The sequence below is a fragment of the Dendroctonus ponderosae genome, unplaced genomic scaffold, assembly GCF_020466585.1.
Source record: "Dendroctonus ponderosae isolate FM_Combo_2020 unplaced genomic scaffold, Dpon_F_20191213v2 Dpon_F_20191213_1, whole genome shotgun sequence".
NCBI classification, from domain to species: domain Eukaryota; kingdom Metazoa; phylum Arthropoda; class Insecta; order Coleoptera; family Curculionidae; genus Dendroctonus; species Dendroctonus ponderosae.
The window spans coordinates 46854770-46878595 of NW_026017110.1; the positions used below are offsets into that span (position 1 = coordinate 46854770).

General features: G+C 38.2%; 1 protein-coding gene across 5 annotated transcripts; it reads right to left on the minus strand.

Annotated features, from left to right (window-relative positions):
* Positions 1-326: 326 nt before the first annotated feature.
* On the minus strand, positions 327-22237 carry LOC109540712 (diacylglycerol kinase theta). 5 transcript variants are annotated; one of them, XM_048668174.1, is made up of 16 exons: positions 21821-22236; positions 15602-15681; positions 15447-15549; positions 15100-15320; positions 6711-6867; positions 6522-6638; positions 6210-6462; positions 5967-6157; positions 5699-5911; positions 5510-5647; positions 5133-5456; positions 4572-4814; positions 2230-2527; positions 2013-2172; positions 1853-1960; positions 327-1009 (listed from the first exon to the last, which is right to left on the minus strand). In XM_048668174.1, exons 1-16 carry the CDS (start codon positions 21966-21968, stop codon positions 737-739), a joined length of 3027 nt encoding a protein of 1008 aa, XP_048524131.1. In that variant the 5' UTR covers positions 21969-22236; the 3' UTR covers positions 327-736. The 5 variants fall into 5 exon arrangements, with proteins under 5 accessions (XP_048524131.1, XP_048524129.1, XP_048524133.1 ...); XM_048668172.1 differs by having other exon boundaries at positions 6522-6656; positions 21821-22235; XM_048668176.1 differs by having other exon boundaries at positions 4632-4814; positions 6522-6656; positions 21821-22234.
* Between the last annotated feature and the right edge of the window lie 1589 nt (positions 22238-23826).

The window sequence follows — 23826 nt, forward strand, 5'->3', positions numbered from 1 at the left end:
ATCGCGAATCGGTGCTGATGAGTGCCCGAAGTTAAGACTCCGGGCTCCCATCCACGCGATTAAGGGCGCTTATCCAATACGCTAAGCCTTGGCACTTAATTCAGTATTTTTTCTAGTCACCAAAACGGCCTTAAAGGAAAGCTAAGTTCTAACTAAAGTCACTTCTAAACCGCCGACACATTGCCTCAAACAGTTGTGCAATGAGCTGATTCGATCAGTATAAGTGGCGCGGTCTTTATCCCAAAAAATATCTTTAGTTACGGAAGGAATGGGACGTCTAAATGGTCGGTTAACATCAGCTAATTAATAAATAAAAATACAAAATATATAGACTAAAGTGGTCGCATCCACATTAACTATGCGATACAACTCCAAATAAACATGTGCAAATGATTTGGTAATAAGTACCATACAATAACGTAATCGAGATTACAGTGTTACAATGTATACTTGGCTGTTTATGCCCGATTTTATGCTCTACATCTGATTCTAATGACACGAAACCGCCAAAAATGACTCACGAGCAAACAACCTATAATTAAGTATATAATATAAAATTAATACATGATAGTTTTTCGCATCCCGCGCTCGATTGCCCCGCTAAACTATGGAAATGCCAGCGTTGGGATCAGTACTGAGATCAATAACGGATACCTAATTGAACTGAAGAAAACCGTCTATATACCGAGATATCAGCACATCAAGCCCAAAAACGAAAGTAAATCACAAATCAGTTTTATGAGTGAATTTGGCTGTTTGTCGACTGATTCTGACTGGAAGTTGCCTGCAACGACTCGCTCACACTCGATGTCGCCTGTTGCGAATCTTCATTTGAGGCCACCTGACTGTTCGATGGCTTTTCCACATCGTCAGTCTGGTTCTGCCAATTGGTCGGTCCTGGTTCTCTTTGTCCCGGCTGTGCCCCCTCCTTCTCACCATCGCCCGCTGTCGGATCCAAATTCGGTTCAGTTCCACGCCGTTTGAATTTTTTCTTCTTCAACATTGTCGCCTGAAGACAAACATTTATTTAAGTAAATTTTTGGTGATGTTTCTAAAGAAAAGAACAACGAAATGGTTGTTTTGCATCCAACCGACAAGCCATGTTAAGAACAATGGCATTCGGAAACAACGTATATCTTGGTGCGGGCAAAATTTGAGGTCAGAACAAAACAAAACCAAAAAATAGAACATCTGTTTTAATGTTGGGGTTAATTAGTGATCGTGATGATAATCTGTAAAAGACGCCTATTTAGGTTTGTGAGTTTATCGGTCAATAGATGGTGGCAAAAATAAAACACTTTCTTCTCATGGGCCGACGTTTCGACTATATTTAAGTCTTCCTCAGGGCTCTATGAAGTTAGTACCATATTTCCACCAAATGTGCAGAAAAAGAAAAAAACACCTACCTACCTCGAACGGTATGTTGCCCTTTCTGCACATTTGGTGGAAATATGGTACTAACTTCACAGAGCCCTGAGGAAGACTTAAATATAGCCGAAACGTTGGCCCATGAAAAAATAGTGTTTTAATATTCCTTAATTCCTTAATTAAAAAAACCTGACTGTCATAACTTTATTTTAAGCTACCCTGTAAACTTCAAAGTAACAGAAAGAAATAGTTTGGTGACAACCACAAGTCTTTTATATGAACGTTTTTTTCAGTCGCTTTTTCTGTGCGATCTAAGAAGGGGTCTCTCTTCGTATAACCCCCGATGTGATGTAAAAAACTGGTCTCTTTTTCGCCTTTTCCATGCTTGAGGTTGGGTGGGACTGTTTTACACTGAGCTCACTTTAACTTATTGAAAACCGTGGACTACCCCCTACACAAAGAGGCGAATATCTGAAGTCCTTACCTTTAGAGCGGACTTCAAGATAACCACTTCGCATGGGCTTTGAATCCACGGCTCACCATCCACTTGAACTGGAATATCAGAGCGCAGATGGATCTTGATGTGTTTTCCCTGTAACAGCAAGTTTTTGAGCGGAGTCTGCTCGAATTGGGGTAATGGTTACCTGGGCAATTCGCACAGCGCGACTCAAACCGGATTGGATCTGTCCCAGATGGACCACGCCAGTCACGCCCACCACCTCCAGCAACCCATCGTAATGGGTGGGACATCGGAATCGTTCATCGCCGGTCAGCGGTCCCCATGGATTGGCCCCTGAGCCCCAACTGCAACATATTTGCCTAGTGCACAACCCACACCCATCAAACGCCGCAACTGATCACCTCAGAATGTTCAGCACAATGATTCCTTCTACATTCGGCAACTTCACCCGGTTGAAGTCAACTTCTAGCTGCACGAGTTTGTGCAGATCTTTGATACAGACCTTCCCCTGGCCCACGATCCGCCGCAGGCCCATCTTCACGTACACGCTCTTGTTGTGCAAGCGGCTGATGAACTTGCCCGGGTTCTCCTCCCTGGCATTGTGAAAGTCCAGGCACAGATCGGCATCCAGACCGATTCCGAAATAGTTGTTCATCACCAGGATCTGAGAGTTGTCTTCGCTCGTTGAACCTGCAGCCACTGTATGGAAAATTGTTTCAGTATTATAAGGAAGGACCTGGATTGATTGGCTGGTTTTTAGATGGCAGTAGGTACAAGCAGCGCAGGAGTTTCAAAGTGAATTTGAGCCCGGTTTATTTGACTGAAGGAGCGCTGGTGAGTTTGAAGCCCGTTACAGAAAAATGCAATTGATTTCAACCGCGGTAAAATCAACAGTGTTGGTTTATTGCATACAAGTTTCATCTTCAGAGGAGCCTCTCAACTGATGCTTTTAAAAAGAGGAAATGCTTGGAGGAAGGTATTTGAAATGGAATCAATCAGGCCTGGGTAACTCAGTGAATTTTTAGCTGGCGCAGTGCTACGCAAATGGCTTGGTGTAGGCCAGGGTAACACTGTGTTGAGTTGCGCTGTTGAGTTGCTGTCGCTCTCTGAGTTAACGAGTTATCACTCATCTGTTAATGAGTTATAATTCATTTGTTTAAGCTTTACGAGACTCGAGACTGGAATTTTCACATCCAAGAAGGGTTATTAAAAATTTTTATGAGTAACGTTTTACTACTTTGTTCAAATAACTAAGAAAAAGTAATCTAGATTTTCCCAGCAACAGAACTGAGTCCAAAGAAAGAAGCAGGGAACTTTATAAAACCCATTTCAGCTTCGAATTTGGCACAAAAACCAAATAATTTAATTCAGTGTTTTGCCGAAAGTAATTAGGACTATCTTGGAAAAACGACCAAAGAGCAAAAGTTTACAAAAAATTATTGGGAAAATTCGCCTCCCTCATCGCTCTGAGGATTTCTAAAGTTCCTTTAAATTTTCAGGTCATTCCCGTTTTAGCAACCCTAATAATTATTTCTAGGTCTTTTCCCAAAAATATTTCCCCGAACTGAAAAAGCGAAAGTTTATAAACATTTATTTGGAAAACCCTTGCAAACTGGAGTTTCTTCACTTTTAGGTCAATATTTCTAAATAGCACTGTCTCTAAACAGAAAAACTGCGTTTTTCCTAACGTTTTACTGTAAAATACTGATAAACTGAATCTTTTATGCAAAAAAATTAAGAGATCGATTTTACAAGAAAACTAGTCGACTTTCTTTGGACTCAGTTCTGTTGTTGGGAAAATCTAGTTGACTTGTTTTAATTGTTTGAACAAAGTCGTAAGACGTTACTCAGAAAAAATGTTAATGCCCTTTTTGATGTTAAAGATGTGAAAATTCCAGCCTCAGTAAAGCTTCAATAGATGACTTATAACTCAACCGATAAGTTATAACTCGTTAACTCAGAGAGCGGCAACAACTCAATAGCGCAACACGGTGTAACCCCGGCCTAGACTGAATGTCGATGAAACATCGTCGTTTCTTAAAAAGCAAATAAAGTACAAATGTTGGAGAAACATGCGACTTTGAGTTCCAAATGGACGTTTTCTTCGCCAAGCGCAAACAAATCAATCGTGTGTCAATTAAACTCACTCTGTACTACTGTTGTTACTATGATGCTCAAATATTAGTCGCTGTCGAACTATTAAGAATTATTCTTGCTCTATATGGTAAGCGAAAGTACACTAGACATTTAAAGTGGTGATATGTTGATTCTATCAGTGCCTGGGTATGAACGCGCTGAAATTAAGCAAGCTACTAGTGAATGGCACGAATCTACATATGGATAAGCATGTTTGACCAACGGCAAGTCCGAAAATAATTCTTACTAGTCCAAGGAAAAGCCCACTAAAACTTCACAGATTTGCTGACTGGAAGTCGGCACAGTTGCTTTTTTTTATAAAACACCACAATTTAAGTTAACACAATTTAAACTAATTATACTAATGTTGTTTTGCAGTAAGATTGCTAAAATACTGTGCCCAACTGGTGAATTGAGAAAATAAAACAAACTCCAAACCTTTCGATCGTTCATATCGTTAGTTCTTTATGCTTAAATTAGGGCAACTAGATGGTACGAGAATCACAACCCCCACAATTACCACGTTAGTTTGGTTAAAAGCAAAACAATCAAAAATTAGTATAAAAAATTTACAGCAAAACAACATTTATATAGACTTAGGATTGACCTGCTTTTTTAATTTGCTCATTGGTCAGTTTCAATCTGCACAGTTTTTGCCTCTTCTTACCGGTGGAATTGACCTGTTTTGCGTTATCTTCGGGTTTGTCTGTTTTTTCTTCTGGATGAAATACCACCGTCCAACGATCCAGAAGAATTTCTTCCGCATCAATCACATCTTTCAGCAAATTAAGGGGATCTTCCCCGCCAGTGTAACCGGGCCCCCAACGCAAAACTCTAGCCAAATCATTGCCTAAAACAAAAACACAACTTAGTCCTTCATCTTGTTAGGTCATCCAGTTAGGTCTTTGCAGTAAAACCAGAATTTAGGTTGCTAACCGTGTGAAGCACGTAAAGTTCGACTTGGTCTTTGGCGGGACACGTTGTTGTAAGGCGTTCTAATTCCCAATGAAACAATTTGCTCAAAAGTGTTTTTACTGATTGAAAAACATGCACAAATGTAAAATTTGAGGAATGAAGAAGTTTAACTCAGAAGCGGTTTAAAATGCTTGTGCCCAAATGACTTCAAAATTTAATGCATTAGACACTTTAAAATTCTGCAGTAACTTACCAGTTCCCAAAGGTACTATGGCACAAGCAGGAGAATCGCATCTGGAATCTTGCCCCACATTGTCCAAACACTGCAGTACCCAACCGATCGTACCATCGCCGCCACAAACCAGAATTTTATAATTTCGGATATTCCTGAACACATACAGTCCAGGCAACGGGCCGCCAATGTCCAAGTCGAAGACCTGGTATGGATTCAACAGTCTTCGGAAGTTGGAAATCAGCTCCAGGCCCTGACAGCCGCCGGATTTGATGTTGACGAACACCAGCAACGGATGGACTTCCTTCGGAATCATCGTTTCTTCGATGTTCGGCAGCAACATCACTGCAGAAACATATCAGTAATTTAGGAGAAAACTTGTGCAACCTTGCACTTGCCAAGCAAGGGTTGTTTCTCATCCAGCCGCGCGTTCCGCAGGATGTAAAGCGCCCGGACTGCAGTATCGGAGTCTTGGAAATTGACCACCATCGACCCATATTCGTAGTAGATGGGGCCGACTTTGAGGAATTTGTTTTCTGGAAAATGCGGACATTGCAAGACTAGATCTAAGAGCAGTGGGTTCCTACCTTTGCCCAGCAGATCCGTCAGGATGTTCTCGTAAAGTCGCTCAGAGAGGTTGGGCGGAAGACTGCCAATAAAAAGGGCCACATTCGGCCCATGCGGGTCCTTCCTCAGTTGCAAGTAGAACCGCATTAACTCCATTTGTCGGATGCTGTCGTGGCCGAGGCTTTTCATTATTTCCCAGGGTCTTTCATTCCATGATAACACCCGTTCGGTTACTATGAAAAATCCAAATTACTCCCCCCGTTAAATTGATGGGCATGTACCATTTACCTCCTCTGTCCAAAAGCACTTCCAGGCAGCGCAGCTCCTCGAACCGATAATCCAGGTCGAAGCGCGCAAGAGATTCTTTCATCAAATCGCCAACGGTCGTCTTAGAATCAACAGGAATGGTGCAGAATGCCTGTGATATCTTCAACTTGCCGGGATAAACTCGAACTTCTCCAGAGTCGTTGTCTCTGCCCCTGTAACATCAGTTCCGTGACCCGAGAAAATCCACTAGAAAAGCTCAATTACTTGAATCTCAGAAACGTTGCCGGTCGTTTTCCTTCCTTCCGGTGCAGATTCAATACTGGCGTCGGATCATGCAGCACATCTTCGTCTTCCGAATACAAGTCTGTTAAGTAGAACTGATCGGGGTCCTTGGTTATATGAAAAGCCCGCAGGGCCTGTACCAAGACCTGATTCAGACCGGCCTGCCTATTGACTGCTATCACTCTAAACAACCGTCTGCGCAAGGAGCTGTCGCCATCAAACACCTTGATGAATTCTACCCAACCAACCCCAGCCCGTTAGTTTAACTCGCCAAAAAACACATTAAAACATCACCTTCATCCCGCTCCTCATCGCCCTTCTTCTGCTTGTCCTGCTTCTCCTTGGCCGAGCCATGAGGCTGCGTGTTCTCCTCCGAGTCCTTGTACCGGCTGGCATCTCCGCTACTAAACTCTTCAGAAGTGCTGCGCGCTTTACAACAGAACGCTCCAAAAGAGATGCAGAGAACAGGATTTGCAGACTTACGGGATATGGTTTCCTTGCGACGAACGGTCACTCCAATGATGGCTTCCATGGGCACTTCAGTGCGCGGAATGCTGACTGCATGAGGAGGCAGATAGATCGGCCCTAATACTCCAAACGTGCACTCACTATCTACTTGCAAGTGGCACATAGCATGGCACTGAAAGGAATTCATCTTATAGCAACTGATGGAAAAAGTGTCCTGTTCAAGCCGAAAAGAATCAAGATGGAACTGAGCTTTCGAGTTGCTGAGTAAACCGAAAGAGTGATGTTAAGGTAACAACAGAAGTGGATCAATATGTCAACTTTTGAGAGTTAAGGTGTTAATCATTATTTAAACGTGAAAACCATTTCAAATTAGTATAAAATGTAGAAATAGGTGACTAGTAATGAGAAAAGCAAGAGCAAGACCAAGACTTGCCTGGTTTGGGTTGTTTGTTGCATGCATGGTCTTGGTCTTGCAAGTCTTGCTATTATATAGCCGTAAAAAGAGATAACAATAACAATAATAATAATTTAATTAAAATAATACTAATCAATACGAAACAACAAAAATCTGCTATTTAACAAGTCTACTTATTTTGTAAGATTCCAAACTGACCCGTACTTCCGTTCCAGAAGATCTTTATCCAGATAAATCGTAGTTTCATTTTCAAGTTCGTAGTGTAATTTACATATTCTAACGAAAGTACCACACCATTGAAATATCTACAGTAAGATGTATATACACTCACTTTCAAAACTCTTGCACCCCCGCTGTATTTACTACATACGTTTAATTTATACAAAATTGTTTTATTGGTAAATGAAACATACTTGTTTACAAGTAAAAGACTGGTGGAATTTCCAAAAAAAATTGGTCACCGCTTTAAAATTGTGATGCTGCAAAAATTGCACCTTTATATTGATCACTAGTAGCCGGCATCAGTATCTGACTCGTGCAAGAATCGTGTTGAAAGAAAGTTGTCAGCTTTTGATAGGACTACAATTATTGCACTGTGGCAAGAAGGTTTTTCTGGGCACAATAATTCCACTAGGCTAAACTTCCTTAGAAGCACAGTTAGCAGGACAATAGGGTTTTCACTTTTTCTTTAATGTTGTTATATAGAAAGTAGTTATGGCAAACATTACACTGATATATTTTTTTTGCCAGAAAAGTCTCCATAATAATTTTAAAGCGAATTTAAATTCAAATCAGATATTCTCCGCCAAAAACGACGAATCCGTATCGTCGGTTACCTATCCCGATTGTGACGTAGCAGGTCATATCAACAAAGTGTCTCGTGTTTAGTTTATTGTTTTCGCAGCTTTGTTTTATTACTTAAGTTATTGTGATTATCATTATATTTTATTGATTATTATTATTATCTTGCATAATGGAAAATAGTGACATGTATGGATCACAAAATAAGTGGTGTTTTGTGCCAGGATGCAAGAATACCTCTGTAAATGCTCCAAACAAACTCTTTCTAATCGTTCCCTATGATTATGCACGTAAAATTTTATGGTGCAAAGCAGCTAGACGTGATGTTCCTAAATTAAAATCAATGTTTTTTTGTTGCGAGCATCATTTTAATGAAAGTACGAACAAAAAGCTAATGATGAGGCAGATATGATATGCCTTCGATCGTAGTCTGTGTTCTGGGCAAATTCTACCTTGTACAGTGCACAAAGAACCCTCGAGTTTCAATTCCACATATCCGATATTACCATATTGTTCTCGTTATGCCCAAAATACAAATTTAAGAGTTCATTTTACTTTTACAGCAGCCATGTGTATAGGTTAGGTTAAGTTGAATGAGTGAAATTCTATACAAGGTGATTCAAAATTGGCGTCATTCCTCTGGAGGTGTTGTCTGGCGCTGTTATAGGAGTACAGAAAAAATAGTAAAATAAATTAATTGTTATTAAAAACTGAGAAAGTTGCAAAAAACTATATCAGAAATACGGCAGCAATGTTTTTCAAGGTAATCTGCTTAATTAACATTGCGCAAATACCTGTTGTTTCGTAATTATTTAAAACTCCGGTAACCATGGAATTATACAGACTGACAATAAGATAGACAAGGATAAACGGTAAATTCAACAAGATTTGTTGACGAAATGTCAACCTGTTCTCATAACCTCGAATATCGGTGTGTGAAAATAAACCATACAACACCAAACATTTGAATGGTTAACTCCAAACAGGCTAGTGCCTGTGAAATCTCCTTATTATCCACTCTTATCAAGCAGCTTCTCGTATTCAGTTAATTAACTCGTTCTCCATTTGTATCTCCTTGTGCTGTGTGTATCGTACAAACGTGGTAGGAATGTAGCCCTTTATCGGTATTTATTTGGTGCGTGGGAAAGTGTCAGTTATTGTGCTCTGAGTGCCCCTGGAAGGTACTGAGTCGATTATGTCCAATACTTGTCCCTCTGTGCCTGGAACCCGAACATCAATTGTCGTCCACTACCTTCCTGGAACCACTCTCCTCGCCCTTTGTTGGCGTGAGTTCTTTAAGCTTCCGTCATGTTACTGTAGCATTTTCCCTGAACTAATCCCATATCCGCAAATTCGTGAAAGGAAATTCAAAGTAAGTCACAGTTTGACAAATTATTGTTATGATTGACAAGGGCTATCCACCTGTTGGGCTAACTATCTGTTAAAGACAAAAAACATCATTGCTGCTGTGCCTTTTCATCAAAAAATTGTAGAAGAGAACTTTTTTGATATAAAAATTTTTCGTAATTTGAAGCAAAGATCGTATTTTTTCTTGTTGAATGCTTGAGTATTCTAAAATACTACCAATTAAGAATAATGAAACATGGAACCATTTCAAAATAATGCTTAATAAAAAAGTTGAAATTCGATCTTCAACTGTTAATATCTTCTAGAAATTTTCGAAAAAAATGTTTTCCATATGTTTCTCGTACTCCCCAAGGGAGCCTAGAGAGATAGACGCAAATTTTGACTCGCCCTGTATATTACCATAGATTAATGTTCAGTTTGTAGGAATTTTTGATACAATGAAAACACCCTATTAGACGCTATGAAGAGACTGGTCAGTGAACAGCAGACCTCGAAGTGGTCATCCTCACGTTACCACGATACGAGAAGATCGCTATATTTCCCAATCTCACTCATATAAGATCTCAGTTCCAGAGAACGTATAACCGTGTGATATCCAGTGCTACTATCTGAGAGGACTTTTACAATCAGGATTGCGGTCCAGAAGGCCTTTAAGAGTTCCTTTTTTAACTCATGGCCACGAAGGGCCCGTTTACAAATGGGCACGAAATCATCAAAAGTGACGATTGGCAGAGTGGAGAAATTTGCGCTTTACCGATGAATCGCGGTTCGGATTGGTAAGCGATGATTACCGAGTAAGAGTTTGGAGAGAAGCAAGACGTCGAAATAGGCTTCATACAGCCGTTGCAGTTGCTCCATATCGCGGTGGAACACAAATGTTTTGGGGGGGTATTATGTTCAATAGAAGAACCCCACTTATTTACATATCGGGGTCGATGACAGGTGCATATTATCTTGCAAATGTTATTATTCATAGAATTATACCCCTACGTGATGAATTAGGGGACCAGTCCATCTTCATGGGTGACAATACCAGGCCAAGTCGCAAGAGAGCTGTTCAAGAAGTATTAGAAAACCGAAACATCACAAGATTAGATTGGCCAGCTTTGTCACCTGACATGAATCCCATCGAACACGTCTGAGATTATGTATCAAGAGCCATTTTCAATCGGAATAATCCGCCAAGAAATCCCCAAGAACTTATTATTGCTGCTACAGAGGAATATCCCTCAGGAAGTAATCAATACTTTGATTATTGGAATGAAAGACGTGTGAATGCGTTGTTAAGAAGTAGAGGCTCAAATCATCATCATTATCATCATCATCATTTGTGACTTCACAACCCTGGATGGGTTTTTGCCGACTCAACCACACGTCTCCATCCTTCCCTATCAAGCATCCGATCGGGGTGATCTTCGATCTTCATGGCTTTTAGGTCTTTTGCAATATTATCTATCCATCTGAAGCGGGGCCGGCGTAATGGACGTTTTCCCCCTGGAACCTCCTCCCACATCAGTTTTACCATTCTATCATCTGGCATTCTTTTTACGTGTCCTGCCCACTACAGTTTCCTGGCCTTTATTTCGTTTATTATGCTGGTATCAGTGTGGAGTTCTTGGTTGGTTTTTATTCTATATTGCCCTGTATTTTCGTCTCTAGTTGGGCCGAATATTTTTCTTAGCACTTTCCTTTCAAAGACCTTAAGTCGGTCTTCGCTTGCAACCGTTAGGGTCCAGGTCTCGCATCCATATATTACGACAGGCCTTATAATTGTTTTGTATATGTTCAGCTTTTCCGGTAAGTATTCTAGATTTTATTAGGTTTTGAAGAGCACAGAGGCATCTGTTTGCAGTGTGTATCCTGTTATTTATTTCTTCTGTGATGTCGTTGTTTTCACTAATACGTGAACCCAGATATTTAAATTGTCTTGTCCGCTCAAAGTTATAGTTTCCGATTGAGAAGTTTTGTTCTACTCTATCTGGATTCCGATTATTTCTACTGAGGTACATATACTTGGTCTTGTTCTCATTTATTTTGAGGCCTGTCCTTTCAGCTTCCTTTTCCAACTTTATGAAGGAACCTTTGAGGTTGATTCTGTTGTTGCCAATCACATCGACATCGTCTTCAAAAGCCAGGAGCAGGTTTGATCCCTTTTGATGAAAGACAGCAGTTGACTTCTCGATTTTAGAATTCCTAATTACATATTCCAATCCTATGGTAAAGAGTTGAGATGAGAGGGCGTCACCTTGCTTGAGATCATTACTGATACTGAAGGAGTCGGAGAGACTCTGTCTCACTCTTACCTTACATCGCGTATCCTCCATAGATACTTTTCTCAGCGATGTACCTAAGCTTTTTTGGGAATCCAACTTCTTGCATTGCGTGCCACGATTTGATCTAAATACTGTGTCGAATGCCTGTTCGAAACCAATAAACACTTGGTGGAATTTTCTGTTGAATTCCCAGCATTTATCCATTATTTGTCTAATGCTAAAAATCTGGTCTACGGTGGACCTATTACATCCAAAACAACAATGGCAGTCCCCAACAATCTCTTCGGTATATGGTTTCATTCTCTCTAGCAGGATGTTGGAGAGTATCTTATGGCATGTATTCAGAAGAGTTATTTCACGAGATAGTTTGTGCATTTAATGTTGTCTCCTTTTTATGTATAGGGACGATTACGCCTTCTTTCCACTCATCCGGCAGCGACTCTGTCCTTCAGATAATTTGTATAAGTTTATGTATGGCATTTTGAAGTATTTCTCCGCCAGATTTTATGCATTCGGCTGTCGCTGCCTGAAGCTTTGTTATTCTTCAATTTTTTTTATTGTCTTCACTGTTTCTTCGTACGACGGTGGCGGTGGTTCTATTTCGGCCGTTGGTATATTTGTTGATGGCGTATTTGCATTTTCTTCATCATTGAGCAGTTCATAGAAGTATTTCTTCCAGGTATTTAGAATCTCCTTTTCGTTGGTTATGAGTTCTCCATTCTTTTTTTGTGAGAAAATTTTCTGCTCTGGGTTGGTATCCTGCTTTCTATTTTGAGGTTTCGCTAAAACACTCTTTTGTTCTGTTATTCTGTCTATTTTCTTCTATGTCCCTTATTATTGATAGCTGGTATTCCCTCTTTTTTCGTTTCACCATTCTGCAAGCTGCTGTTTTTTGATGTCTATATTCTTCTATATTATCTATATTAGGTGCTGTTAGATGTTGTAATGTCCTCTTGCAGTCATCATCGAACCATTTCCTTCGCCGGTAAAGGCTCAAATACTGAATATTAATTATGTTGAATTTTCATTTTCAGTTGTTCGTTAGAAATTGCATTTTTTTTATTTTTTAAATTTTTGCATCTAGACTGTAATTTTCGTTTTATAACTGATTGACATAATTCATTGACATTAAATCCATTTTGAAGTTTTTTAAAAGCTTTTAATCTAGTCTTAACACCGGGTTCTGCAAGGTTTTACAAAATTTTAAAATGTCCAGATAACTAGGGGTGTGCAAGACTTTTGAAAGCGAGTGTATTTAAATATTTTAATTGGACTTATAGAGGGTGTCTCACCGAGAACCACCGCGATCAATATCTAGTATTTAGTAGAAATTTGACAATTGGACAGTGTGCCGAAGTCATTGGGGGCAAGCGATTTAAAATATTTTCAAGATTGCCACACTTCGGGTTGTACCGGAAGTGGGTATAAATTTGCTTATTTTCAATGAAACACTCTATATATTATTATATTTTTGAATTATCCTCGAAATTGTAAATATATTTTATGTATAATATCCTATACCTAAGTCGAACCGTTTTTGATATATTTCAAATTTTATGTAAAAAATCACAGATGCAGCTACTCGAATATTTAGTTATTTGTCCTATAAGGGAATGTGCTACTTAATTTGAGTCGCATTTCTGTTGAACCGGACTTACTTTCATGGAATTTCGGCAACATTACTATTAATACATATTATATAATACATATTACATAACCATTAATGCAAAGTGTTAAAAAAATGAGGTTGAGGAAACCGTCCAAAATCTATTTTTTCAAATGGAAACCTCCATTTTTGATAATTTTGTCTTATTCGGTATTAAAAATAAGGGCCAGTTTGTATAAAGTTGTCTACTCCAAAAGTGTTTAGTTTTCGAAATATTGCATTTTATTATTAATAACAGATGAAGTACTGAATGTAGTTACCGATACTGCAAAATTAAAAAAATATTCTTCAATGAGAAATTGCGAGTCGACAAAAGTGCAATTCACTTAAGCCAGTATGTATCAGCACTTACTTTTATTCCTATCAAAAGAGATTTTCTTTTGTAATCAAGTGTTTATTTAAAAGTATTGTACCGTGGATGGCCGAGTATCAAACTCTTTCTTCTGCTTCCAACTTTTATTCCACTCGGTATAACTTTAACTACGGAACAGGAACAAACTAACTTCAAAATTACCATCAACTTCACAAACAATAACAATAACAGGCGGAAAACTCGCTTTTCCGACTCGCGGAGTTAAATATCTTCTGCACCCGGTCGTTGCTGTCACTTCACTCTCCTGTGTGGTTCTCGTCGTCGCTTACATAATTTCCTCCAGGTAACCCAGATGGTTCTCGAAATCTCCAGAACAGGTGCGAAACTTCCCGCTTGTCAGTGTCATATTTGACAGTAAATGGGGCCCAAATGGGGCTCCCATTTACTGAAATACCATGAATTTCGATCCCCCATTCCAAACGTGAGTACCCCAGGCCATTTCCGTTACAGTATTTAGTACACACTTTACTATAAAACAAAATCTCTTTTGATTGGAGTTTCTTCAGTGTTTAAACAACAGCTTCCTCCCTCTCATACTTTTATACGAATTGTTCCAAGAAAAGTAAAAATTATCCATTTATAATCTCAGAAAAACCATCGTTTTTTAAATTTTAACCCTTCATTTTTGCCACCCAAACGTGTTCAGCTTCAAAAATAAGTAGCTCTTTCCATTGGCTTGCCACATATGTCCCAAATGAGCAGATTTGTTTTATTAAAGAATAACACTAGTTTTAAATAAATAATTCCATATTTTTTTAACGAATACGAAAAAGGGATATTTTTTTCTCGGTGGAAACAAACAAATAATTTTTGGAAAAAGTAAATTTTTCCGCTTAAGCCCTTTCATATATTTTTTAAATATTGGGTGACTAAAAACTTAAACCGTCTCTTTTTCGTAAAGCATGGGCAATTTAGTAATTATTGAAAAAAATGTATTTAATCCAGCAAAATCTGAAAGTGATACTTATGTTCGAAGCTGAACATGCGTCTGTGAGCAAAATGGAGGGTTACAATTTGAAAAATGTTAGTTTTTGTAAGATTTCATATGGCAAGTTTAATATTTTCTTTGGAAAAATGTAWATRAAAATAGAATTTAATACTTCCTGGCTTAAGTAAATTTCACCTTTTTTTACGACATTAACACCCAAAGCATTCGAAATTATTGTAATTGTATTTCTCAAGTTCCGGATAGCAGTTCCCCCTATTCATGGGTCAATAGTACCTATAGTGTACGGTATATTCAGTTCAACAGTAGTTCCTCTTAGATGGATATTTTTTGGTTAGGTATTGAAATTTCGCCTTCAAAGTTGCAATTTTTTAAATTAAATTGAAGCGATGCTCTTAAATATATGCGTTAAAAGGGTGGACAAGGGGTACAAATTTGGAGGCAAAATCTCCCACCAAGGTGTTTAAAATGAGGAACATGTAAATGAAATACAGCAACAAGAAACAAAACAGCATTCCGATAAAAAACTGCAATCCCCATTTGAACCTTGGATTTTACATACCGTCATTCGACACCATTCGCATTGGTACCCGGAAAGACATTCAGTGTTGGAACAAGTCTTCCTACAATGCTCGCATTTGCTGCCGCTGGGAAGATTTCCTTCACGCCAGTGATGGGTGTGCTGCACTTGTTCCAACTCTTTTCCTGGAGTGTAGGTGGCATTTTCTTTGCAGTCTGGCACCGCAAACTCTTGGCACTCCACATGGACATAGTACTGGCAAACTGATGGAAAAATAAACAATTCACTTACCACCCTGTCGCAAAACTACTCCCGAAGTGAAACTTTCAACATCTCAACATCTCAACTTTCAAATAAACAAAGTCAAAAACGACTTGGTTTCTACTTACTTTCACAATGGATTGAGTCGCAATCGTCGAGTCGCTTTCGACAAACGTTACAAAATTTTCGCTTCTGATGGAGCGCTTCGGACCAACAGTGTCCGACCGGGTTCTGGAACCCAAAGCATTAAAAACAACCCGAAATCTATTCCAGGTTACTTTACCTTGACTAGACTGGATGCTACGCTGGAACATGGCGATATTACGGTTTTTGAACAGCGTTCATGCACCACGAAGTTGCAAACTGAAGAAAAAAACATTAGTTGACTGGAAATTGGAGAAAATAAGCCTGGTATATGCAGGGCGTTCGGACAATGCGTTAGGAAATTTGTTTTGTTGAAAAATGTTTGAGTCGATTTTGCAATTCAAAAAAAAAACACGCAAATCTAAAACTTCTTGAAATCAAGACTTTTTTGAGAAAACTGCAAACATTTTCTTATCGATGGTTCACTTTCTAAAACGGCTATTTAGTTCTCGCTGGAAATGATGTAAAAATGACGGTTCTTGCTCATTTTTCTTCTGAGAAATGCAAAAAAACGGGACGAAAAACATGAAATTTTGGCATGATCGTGCAAGTGTTGATATTAAAATTTCGCTTTCTGGGTAGAAACTACTCGAATTTCGTAACTCATCTCTCAAGATTGTAAATACTACAACATTCAAAAACATTCTTGTAAGAGAGTGGAAGTCCAATTGAAGTTAATTTAAGTGTTTTTTGGCTTCAGCTAGATCGACTTGGAAGCATCATCAATTTTCCTCCGTAGATAAAAATCCAATGGCGTTAAATCAGGGCTGTCTGCAGGCCATGGACGCATTTTTTCGCAATCTGATAGAGCACTGGATCTAGGACCAAGAGGTAAGTGTATGTTGGAAATGACGGAAACAGTGCTACGAATCCCAAATTTTCTTAAGTCCAGCAAAAAATGATTATACAATAACAGGACTATTAAAGTTTTATAAACAACCACTGTCAATCAAAAGTTGCCTTTCATGAGCAGAAAAATGATCGATGTTCTGATTAAATGGACATTTTAATTAATTTCATTCAAATGTTTCAATTGAATGCTACATTTTCTATGCGTATAGTTTGCGGGAACACTTTGCTGCTCATTTATTAATTACTGGAACCAGATCGGGTGTCCGGAAACATGTGTTTCGCTTTATTTATACATGTTTCAAACAGTTGATACTTGAATTCTACAGAGTGTTCCTTCGGTCAGATGAACAGTGGCATATTGAAATTGAAATGTATTTTAAGAAATCCGCCATAAAACGATTACTTAAATGTGGATCTCCAGATGTGTAAGCGCAACTATGAATAGCTGTGATGGGTTAAAAATAGCCATGGCCGACTGACTGAGACGAGAAATAAAGTTATAAAGTCATTACTACTTATGTTGGGTAAATCAGCTTTGAAGCGACCCGTGTGAGCTTTTATTGCTCATTAAATTGAAGAACACATACGGATCCGTTGGCGTCAAGTTGAAGACCTTTTTTATTTGTATTCAGGGTGTCAAAATAGAACGACAAATTTCCCGAAAATCGCTTTTTACTAAATAAGAAATGAGGTACTCGGCATCAGTTCATAATATTTTAAGATGATTGATCGAATTGGCCAGAAAACGACAAGGTTGTACAGGGTATGCTGATATTTTGAAATTTTTGACACCCTGTATAGGCGACACAAAAACTTTATTTATGGATAGCTGAAATGCAGTGACAAAATTACGCTCTTGTGCCACATTGATAAAGGGATCGGGTTTCCAGAAACTCGCGATTTTTTTAATCAAATTAAGTTTAAGATAAAACGTTGGCAATTTTGATAATCACCCTAACTGAAATATTGCGTAGACTAACGAACAAAATTTTGAGCAATTATTATTCAATTATTAAAAACTAATAAAATAAATAAATAATATTCCTTTGATATGGTACTAATTTTGAGATGGAATGGAAATTTTTACCAACTTTTTGCCCCAAAAATGCGCCGTAAAAGCGTTGTAATTCAGAAACTAATTCAGGAAAATTAAAAACGGTTTTTGTATTGTTTTCTGCGATAAATACAAAATTGTTCAGTTAAATATGATACAAATAGTGGCACTTTATTTCCAAGTGCCTCGGTCACTTTCCACGCTCAAATGCTTTAAGGCGAGCACAAGGTATGTAAAAACTTCCATTTGAAGACCCGGGGAGATATATCTACATGTCCAGGTTATCACCAAGGCAAACAACCATGCCTGTCCCCAATTATTACTAAGGAAAGATTTGCCTTAATGGGAAAAAATAGTTTATGTGTGAGCGGATAGTGGAAGAAGTATGCATGCCCATTCCTCTTGAATATTCTCCATATTGCAAAAGAAAGTTGGAGAAGATATCCGAACGGGAAGAAAAACCACAACTCATTCAAGACCTTAAAAATAAAATGCCGGATAACAGAATTTCATTTAAGGACAAGCCAAGAAGTTTATTCTTTAAAGAATAAATACGGAAAAGTCCCAGCGAAAGAAGAAAACTGTTGTTTTGATGGATTCGCAGGTTTCTTGCTACTCCAGAATCCAAATAGTTCTATGAAAGAAAACCTGCTTGAGACGGAAGACATGTTTTTGTCAAATAAGGAGCAAACAGAGTTTGACAATAGTGTCCCAAAGTGAGTTTACAATACAAATATTATACGAGATTTTATCTACTTTCTCAGAATAACGAAATAAATGCTACGAAAATATATTTCACAACTGTGAACATTTTTTAAACGTTATTATGTTGGAAACAAATGCTGAATGAAACTCGCTACAACACTAGTATTGTAATAAAAACTATTATAAACAAATCTATTTTTTTTAATTGAATAATTCCTTTTACTAAACGAAAGTAGATTTAAAATATTTAAATTAATGAACAACATTAGATACATTGAATAACACTTTACCAAGGTAGTTAAATAATTCAATAATGAAATAGTTATTCACGCAGAACATTAGAAGAGGTATTAATCTATTATTACGCATAGCAGCAATAAATTTATAATTAACTCTAAATATATTGTTTGCAATATGTTTTTCAACAAACAAAATTCTTATGTCAGTAAGCCCATCCTGACTCATAGTTGTTCTTAAATAATTTTTGATTCTCTTTAAAGTACTGAATGTTGTTTCAAATCTTGCACTGGAAGATTGTACTGCCATTGCAATATTACATAGTTTATTAATTTCATGGAATACTAAACTAAAATATTTCAAAAGAAGTGTGAGATCTGTTAAAATGTTTATTTTTAGATTATTTGTGACTTCATGCTTCTCAGTGGTATATGGCAATGACTTTGTCTCGTTTTCAATTGAAACTGTAACACATTGGCAATAGTTTGCTAAAGAAATAAACGTTCTAAGTTTTAGAAAATGAATTGAATTTACTAAATAATGTTTTTAAACCCAGCTTTAGTTTCTGCAGTCCTTTTCAAGTTCTTATAGCCTTCACTAACAAAACTTAAACTGCTGGTCCCACCGTGTTTGAAAAAAAATCTACAAGGAAAAACGGAATACAGCATCTTTGAGAATGCTGTATTCCTTCCTTAATCCAAACATACATACATTAAAACTACGAATATCACAACCATACTGTTCTTTGGGAAAACTTGCCTTAACACCGGCAGTCTTGAAAGTTTATGTAGTTCTATATGAACTACATAAACTTCTTTTTCCTCTATATGAAAATATTTGGCTCTTGTCTAAGCAGGGAACAACCCATATTTAGATGCTGGGAAAATGTTGATAACTTTTTTTAAACTTTTTCTAGATTTATTTTAAAGGCCATTTATTAATATATTTTTTTTAATTTCTTCAAATTTCAGAATTTTCGAGTTTTAGTCAAGTTATTTCTTCTTCTAAATGCTCAATTTTCTAAAGTTTCACTTAAAAATGCCGACAATCTTAAGGTATTTTCCGCGAAAAGTTATGAAATAAATTTCGAATCTTTCGTCACTTTGTAAAAAGTTTTGAAATCCCTTTCCAGCTTCGAATTTGCAACAAAAATCAAACAATTTTCTATCAAAAAACGAACAGAATAAGCTAGTCTATAACAGATTATCTGGAAATATCGTCACCTCCATTCCTCTGAAGACTGTAGAGTTTGTTAAAAAATGTAGTTTTCAAGTTTTGACTGAATTTCCTTTTTTGCTTTACTTTCTACTCAAAAACGCTCTACTTTGTAGAGTGTCGCTTAACACTGATGATCTGCAGCACTTTTACGCGAAAAATTACAAGATACATTTATGGCTTTGTAAAAAATTCACAAAAACTTTTTCAGTGTCGAATTGGGGACAAAAACGAAAATAAATTCTTACCGTTTTCTTCAGAAAACCATTAAGGTTTTCTTCATCACTGATCACAAAACTAAAAGTATTTAACCGAGAACGCAAAAAAGCATTATTTTCTGATGATTCTCTTCTTTTTTGACAATAATGAGCTCTTTGCAGCCAATAACGATAAAATTTATTTTACTAGAAAATTCGCCCCATTCATCGGTTTGCAGGGAACTTTAGAAAACCCATTTCAGCTTCGAATTTGGCACAAAAACCAAATAATTTTATTCAGTTGTTTTCCGAAAGTAATTAGGACTATCTTGAAAAAACGACCAGGGAGCAAAAGTTTACAAAAAATTGAGAAAATCCGCTGCCCTCATCGTTCTGAGGATTTCTAAAGTTCCTTTAAATTTTCAGGTAATTCCAGTTCTAGCAAAGTTTCTATTAAACAATTATTTCTACGCAAAAATTGCATTATTTTTTAGTTTTACTTAAAATACACGTATTTTCTGTGAAAAAATAAAAAATGAATTTTATTGGAAGACTCGCCTCCTTAACCTCTTTGCAAAAACGTTTGGAAAACTTTTTGCAGCTTCAAATTATGGACAAAACCCTATTAAATTATTTCTAGGTCTTTTTCCAAAAATATTTCCACGAACTGAAAAAGCGAAAGTTTATAATCATTTATTTGAAAAACCCTTGGAAACTGAAGTTTCTTAATTTTTAGGTCAATATTTCTAAACAACACCGTATCTAAACAGAAAAACCGCGTTTTTTTGTAACATTTTACTGTAAAATACTGACAAAAAAATTAAAAGATCGATTTTACAAGAAAACTCGTGGACTTTCTTTGGACTCAGTTCTGTTGCTGGGAAAATCTAGATTACTTTTTCTTAGTTATTTGAACAAAGTAGTAAAACGGTACTCATAAAAAATGTGAATAACCCTTTCTTAGATGTGAAAATTGCAGTCTCGGGTCTCGTAGAGCTTTAACAAATGAATTATAACTCATTAACCGATGAGTTATTGCTCGTTAACTCAGAGAGCGGTAACAACTCAATAGCGCAACTCAACACCAGTGTTACCCAGATCTAATCATTATTGTCGAATTTGGTCTGATTTTAAATTCGCAATTATTTATATTGCTATTAAAAGTGGTTGGGCGAGACAAATTTTGGATGGGCGCCCACCCCTAGCGCCGCCACTGTTGCCCATAGAAGTTGGTTAAACTAGTACATTTTGCTCACAAGTAAGTTGCATGGACATCTATGGTTTTGCCCACCGGTCCTTCATTTCTTAAACCGAATTGAATAAATTAAATAAATAAATACCAGAAAGCATCAAAGCCATCACAGGCGAAATCTGCTTGCAGATTCCTCTTTTTCGGCGAACTTTATCATAAAGGGAGTCCCATATCAATGGGTGGATTTGCAGACAAAATGTTTAATCTAATGAATTTTTCATATTTTCAACTGCACGAAAGATATTCTGTAGATCTGAAACCCGAAGTTTCACCTGAAATGAGCACATCACACCGGTGCCACTTTTTTCTTTTTGTCCTATAAAAAAATCGACACCTGAAAAGTTTCAGTAATGAACCGAATATTTTCGATTTGCTTGTCAATGTTGAAAATATTGAACTACCCTGTATGTGTATTCGACATTGCTATACAATCTGAGTTAAAAATTGAAACTGCACAAAAGATCTGCACTGGGGGAGTTCACGTAGCGGATCAAACCTGTTTAAGTATGTTCCAGAGGCGCAAAAGTGATTATAATATTTAACCGCTGTGTATATGTTGATTGAGCAGTTGAGGGAATAGAGAGCGAGTTTTTCCGTGTTTCAAAGCGGCGCATTGTTCTTGACCTAAATTTGCAACAGCTTGGTGAAACAGATATTAATAATGCTCGAGTTGTTCGTGTGCGGGTAATCGGTTCGATTTGGAGGCGTTCGGACCTAGTGTGGGGAATAAGGAAGCGAATGCGAGCAGCGGCATTAAGCCATTGGGTCAATATGAGAGCGGAGGTGCGCTTATGGGCTTAGAGGCAATGAGTGACCTATTTACGGTTAGAGGGAAAGAGGGCTCACCTTCGCAGACGAAGCCTTGTTGGATGAGGCCCCAGAGCATGTCGCCGCAGTGGTGGCAGTACGTGGGCTTGTGAAAGGTCTTCTTCTGAAAGGCATGGCCATGGGCCACGACGCACGCCGACGCCTGGTCGGCGGCCGAGCCCGCCATGACGCTCACCACTCGGCCGCTCGAAGGGGCCTATTTGGACTCGCGTCGACCGCTTTTACGTGATATCGGAAGCGGACGCGGCGGCACACATGGTCGCACAACGACGCTGGGGCGCTGGCGGCGGCTACGGCGCTTACATGCTCGTGAACACTCATCGCTCAGCGACACAACTCGCTTTCGAACGACATCGCTGCTCTTGGTGCCGCTGCTTCGGCTGCTGCTCCTGTTGGATGCGCGGAATGCGCGAGCGCCGGCGCCCCCGGCGTCGGGACGCGCGCTGCCTCCATTGCCAGATTTCCAGGTCGATTGATAAGTTTGAGGGACGCGACCTGCCGCACTGCGCGCGCCCGCTTTTCCCTCCATCCAGACAAAACCCGACTCCTAAATAGGCACTTGCAGTCACCGACATGCATAGGAGGACGCGAACGCAACAAGGGCGTATCCAGTGCTGCCGCTCACTCATCTTCAGATTCAAAACTAAAGAAAAACGCCACGCTAACAATAGCTTTATTCGCGGTAGCGATTCAGAATCGGTTCAGAACCGAATTAGGGCGCAGGCTCGGTTCAGGACCTCTTCAGAACCGATCCTGGATTCCTTTGTTCCGCGAATGGGTTTAGAACTACCATTTAATAGTACCAACAGGATTTTAGTTACTTTGTGCATAACAGTAATTTCCTTAAACTGAAATGCAATGGAGTGAAAGTGGAAAGTCAAAATTGCCAGTGGCGTAGCGAGCTTGACTCGCGCCCGGGGCACAATACATTTTTAGCGCTCCCCCCATTTAGTGGGGATGGATTGACTATGAAGAGATATTTAGGAAAAACTTATTAATACCAAATTTTTAAATTACTCCTAGTTCCGTTGATATTAATTTGACAGGAAAACCTTAAATAGAAAACTTGTAGGAAATTTAATTCCAATCAAAATGGCATAAGAGATTTCTTCAAACTAACTGTCATGACATGTCATGTTTGACATATGACACAAATTTCAGTTTTTTTAAATGGCAACAATACTTTATCGAATATATCATTTTATTACGATTTCTTTGATATATCACATCGTTAGGATTTTTTCGAAAATAAAGTGTCTGCGAACAATTTATACTTTTTCAATTTAGTTGATCTAAGTCAGTCATGGAAAATAGTACAAGACATAGCATTGTTTCCATAGCAACAAATAATAATAATATCTGTCAATTTTTGACATTCAAGTTTCAACTGAACTTAGAACTCTAGAAGTTAGTTTTGCTAGACGAGAAAATGCTAGACGAGCCTCTGATTACTATTTTGAGAAGTATTTTGATCGTCGTCAACCGTCCTTGACAACATTCAAACGATTATCCGACAATTTGGGCACTTATGCAAGTTTTACGCAGCCAAGAAAAGTCAGGAAATGAAGATACAGTATTAAATGAAGCTGCGGAAGTTAACGTATTGGCCATTGTTAACCAGAATCCATAGATTTCAACCAGAGAGCAGCAGAATCCGGGCCTTCCCAAGGCACCGTGATGAGAGTTTTAAACAAACACAAATTCTATCTGTCAAAATTATCAATATCCCACACTTTAGATCCAGGGAATGAGGAGCTGCGTGTGAATTTTTGTACAGGGATCCGAAACAAATGCCATCAAGACATCCAATTCCCTTATAAAATATTGTAGACCAATGAAATTCGATTTACAAATTGTGGTATGTTTAATGGACACAATGAACAGCTTTGGAATCAAATAAATCCCCACCACGTTTAGCAAAGGAGACCACAAATTAAATTTGGGTTTAACGTTTGGAGCGGAATGGTAGGTTCAAAAATTCTTAGACCATTTATTTTTGAAGGGACCTTAAATGGGAGTCGGTA

Coding starts and splice junctions, on each gene's coding strand:
- LOC109540712 (XM_048668171.1), bottom strand. CDS start 21,968: ATGGCGGGCTCGGCCGCCGACCAGGCGTCGGCGTGCGTCGTGGCCCAT. Junction 6,158..6,209: donor GCAACGTTTCTGAGATTCAA/GTAATTGAGCTT, acceptor CTGATGTTACAG/GGGCAGAGACAACGACTCTG. Junction 1,010..1,852: donor TCTTGAAGTCCGCTCTAAAG/GTAAGGACTTCA, acceptor GTTTGTCTTCAG/GCGACAATGTTGAAGAAGAA.